The 2625-nt window shown below is 57.7% G+C and overlaps 2 protein-coding genes across 2 annotated transcripts in view; one reads left to right on the top strand and one right to left on the bottom strand.

The window, feature by feature from the left end:
• The window catches only part of GUITHDRAFT_109499 (hypothetical protein), a gene marked incomplete at both ends in the record, with an annotated part of 2670 nt that extends 1366 nt beyond the window's left edge, over positions 1 to 1304 (top strand). Inside the window, 8 exons of the mRNA XM_005831643.1 lie at positions 50 to 145; positions 331 to 444; positions 494 to 631; positions 677 to 870; positions 915 to 988; positions 1031 to 1098; positions 1166 to 1239; positions 1280 to 1304. Coding sequence (XP_005831700.1) covers positions 50 to 145; positions 331 to 444; positions 494 to 631; positions 677 to 870; positions 915 to 988; positions 1031 to 1098; positions 1166 to 1239; positions 1280 to 1304 — 783 coding nt within the window. The remainder of the gene's footprint in view (positions 1 to 49; positions 146 to 330; positions 445 to 493; positions 632 to 676; positions 871 to 914; positions 989 to 1030; positions 1099 to 1165; positions 1240 to 1279) is intronic.
• Positions 1305 to 1552: 248 nt separating this feature from the next.
• The window catches only part of GUITHDRAFT_109498 (hypothetical protein), a gene marked incomplete at both ends in the record, with an annotated part of 3260 nt that continues 2187 nt past the window's right edge, over positions 1553 to 2625 (bottom strand). The window contains 6 exons of the mRNA XM_005831642.1: positions 1553 to 1600; positions 1647 to 1736; positions 1781 to 1821; positions 1869 to 1959; positions 2086 to 2194; positions 2240 to 2289. Coding sequence (XP_005831699.1) covers positions 1553 to 1600; positions 1647 to 1736; positions 1781 to 1821; positions 1869 to 1959; positions 2086 to 2194; positions 2240 to 2289 — 429 coding nt within the window. The remainder of the gene's footprint in view (positions 1601 to 1646; positions 1737 to 1780; positions 1822 to 1868; positions 1960 to 2085; positions 2195 to 2239; positions 2290 to 2625) is intronic.

Below are 2625 nucleotides of genomic sequence, written 5' to 3'. Positions count from 1 at the left end.
GGGGGTAGAGGAGGTGAAAGAAGTGGAGCTGAGTCGTTGCTCGTCTCAGGTCGCAGACAACAAGGCAGAGCTGGACAAGGTGCAGCTAAATTATGATCACGCGGTGCTGGACATGAAGACAAGATTGGAGCAGAAGCAGGAGAAGGTGAGAGAGGAGAGGGAAGGGTAGAGGAGAGGAGAGCAAGTATCTTGGAAGCCTTGAGGAGGGGAGGGGAAGGGAAGGGCAGGGCAGGGCAGGGCAGGGCAGGGCAGGGCAGGGCAGGGCAGGGGCAGCAGGTGCAGGAGGAGCTCCTGTGTGTCTCGGGTGGATCCTGAAGGGAGTGCGTGCAGGTTCAAGACCTCAAAGAGCAGTTCAAGCAGACGAAACGAGAGGTCGCAAAGAGCGTCGGAAGCTCTGGAGGGAGGCCCGTTCCTCTCAAGCTGCTGAACCAGCTGGAAGAACAGGTGGGAGATAGTTGGGGAGACCTCGGCTGTCAGTCACGCCCAGCTGCAGGGGGATGAGAAGGACCGAGAGCTGGAAAAAGTCCGGCTGAAGAACATCCACCTGAGAAACCAGCTGAGAAAGTTGGAGGGGAACCTGAAGAGGAAGGAGGAGCTTTCCAACGAGCTCCACCTCATCGACTTCGAGCAGGTGGCTGCTGGGAGGGGAGAAGGCGAGAGTTGACACCCTGCCCAGCTGAAGATCGAGAACCAAACGCTGAACGAGAAGATCGAGGAGAGGAACGAGGAGCTGCTGAAGCTGCGCAAGAAGACAACAACGACCGTCCAAGTCTTGACGCACCTCAAGGAGAAACTTCAGTTCGTTCAAGCTGAGAACCAGCTTCTCAAGGTGGAGCTCGCAGAGCTGGAGGCCGACCTGTCGACCCACAGGTGGACAGGAGGTGGAGGCTGCGGCTGGCAATGACCCGCGGCAGGGACGCGCTGACGAAGGCGAAGCATGACCGCGACAACTTGAGGAGCGAGAACCAGAAGCTGAGAGGAGAAGCTGGTCAGGCTCAGCTGGGAAAGTGTCGTCGTGATGCTCCCGCAGGTCTGATCGGGAACAACGAGCTGCTGCGAGACTTTGACAGGAGGAAGAAGGAGATCGTCTCGATGCAGGTAAGGAAAGCAGGAGGGGAAGGAGGGGAAGGAGAGAGAGGATCGAGTGAGGCTGATGACGACGCAGGATCATCTGGAGCAGCTGAAGGAGAGACATCGAACTCTACGCGAACAAATCTTGACCATCAGTCAAAAGAAAAGGTGACAACCTTCTTTTCTGCTCCCCCTGACCCTCCCGCAGCCTCATGACCTCCACCATTCAATGAATTCCTCCTCCTCCTCCTCCTCCTCCTCCTCCTCTTCGTCCTCGCCCACGCCCTCTTCTCTTTTCTTCCCGTCCACTCGCCCACTCTCTCTGCTTCCTCCTCTCCCTGCTCCTCTTTCCTTGTCCTCGTCTCTTCTCCGTCTCCTCCTCCCCTAGTCTAGTCTGAGCGACAGGCCCTGCAAGTGATGTGGACCATTTGTATTAAAACTCCAACATCACGAGTGTCGCTCAGCAGCAGCTGAGCTGGCTCTACTCGTTCATGCTCTCGATCAGTGCTTCCGCCTCCTTCATCACCACCTGACGATTTCTCAGCTCGCAGAGGACAGCAGGACCAGCAACAGACCTCGTCGTCGAGCTCCTCCTCCTCCCCCGCGTCCTTGACGTTCTCGTCTCCCCCCTCGTCTCCCGCAGCAGCGTTCATGATCCGGTCAGCCTGCAGTCGCTGCGTCAGGGAGGATGGGGAACGTAGCTGCTGACCTCCTCGGAGTCCATCATATGCACCTCTTTCTCCTCGTCCTCTGCCAGCAAGTCGTCAGGAGCAGCTGGTTCCTCCTCCCTTCCCCACCTTTCTTGTAGGGATGCGATCGAGCCGCCTGCCTCTTCGACTTCCTCTCGCGGATCTTTCCCAGCGTGTCGCGCAGGTCAATCACAGGAGCCTGAGGAAGACTCACTTGCTCGCGAGAGATCGGGCAGGGAGAGCAGGAGAGGGAGGGAGAGGCCAGTGGGAGGGGAGAGGGAGGGAGGTCTTGCAAGGAGACAGAAGGAGGAGCGGAGAGGCTGACAGGCTCTGAAGGAATCTGCTGTTGCTCAGGAGAAGGACGAGGAGGAGGAGGCATCGCCCCGCGTCTCTTCAGCCAGAGGCGTTTGGACTTCTGCGCCTTTCCATCCTTCCTGTCAGACGAGCGTCAACTGAGGTGGGAGCGAGCTGGGGATGACTTGTCAAGGGAAGTCGCTTGGCGGATGAGAACTGGGTAGGTGATCCCGTTCTGAGAGAGAAAGTGAGTCAGACCTGCTGACTAGTTGCTGCGAGCTCTGTTTCATGTATCGCTTCCCTCCCCTTCCCCTTCCCCTTCCCCTCCTCCTCCTCCTCCTCCTCCTCCTTCATCCCTCTTCCTGTCGTTTTCTTTGTTCACATTTTTGTTGTGAGCTTGACCCGTTTTGTTGTTCTCCTCCTGATTCTTGCCTCTCACCTTCTCATAGTTGGGTCCCCGACGCCAAAATTTGTCAACTGATGTCTCTACCTTGGGTGCTGGGACTGAGTGCAGGAAGTGAGAAATTTCAAACGGGGGGAATAGATGGGGAGTGGGGGGGGGGGGGGGGGG

The sequence above is a fragment of the Guillardia theta genome (genome assembly GCF_000315625.1).
Source record: "Guillardia theta CCMP2712 unplaced genomic scaffold GUITHscaffold_39, whole genome shotgun sequence".
NCBI classification, from domain to species: Eukaryota; class Cryptophyceae; order Pyrenomonadales; family Geminigeraceae; genus Guillardia; species Guillardia theta.
This window is presented reverse-complemented; position numbering and strand designations above follow the sequence as displayed.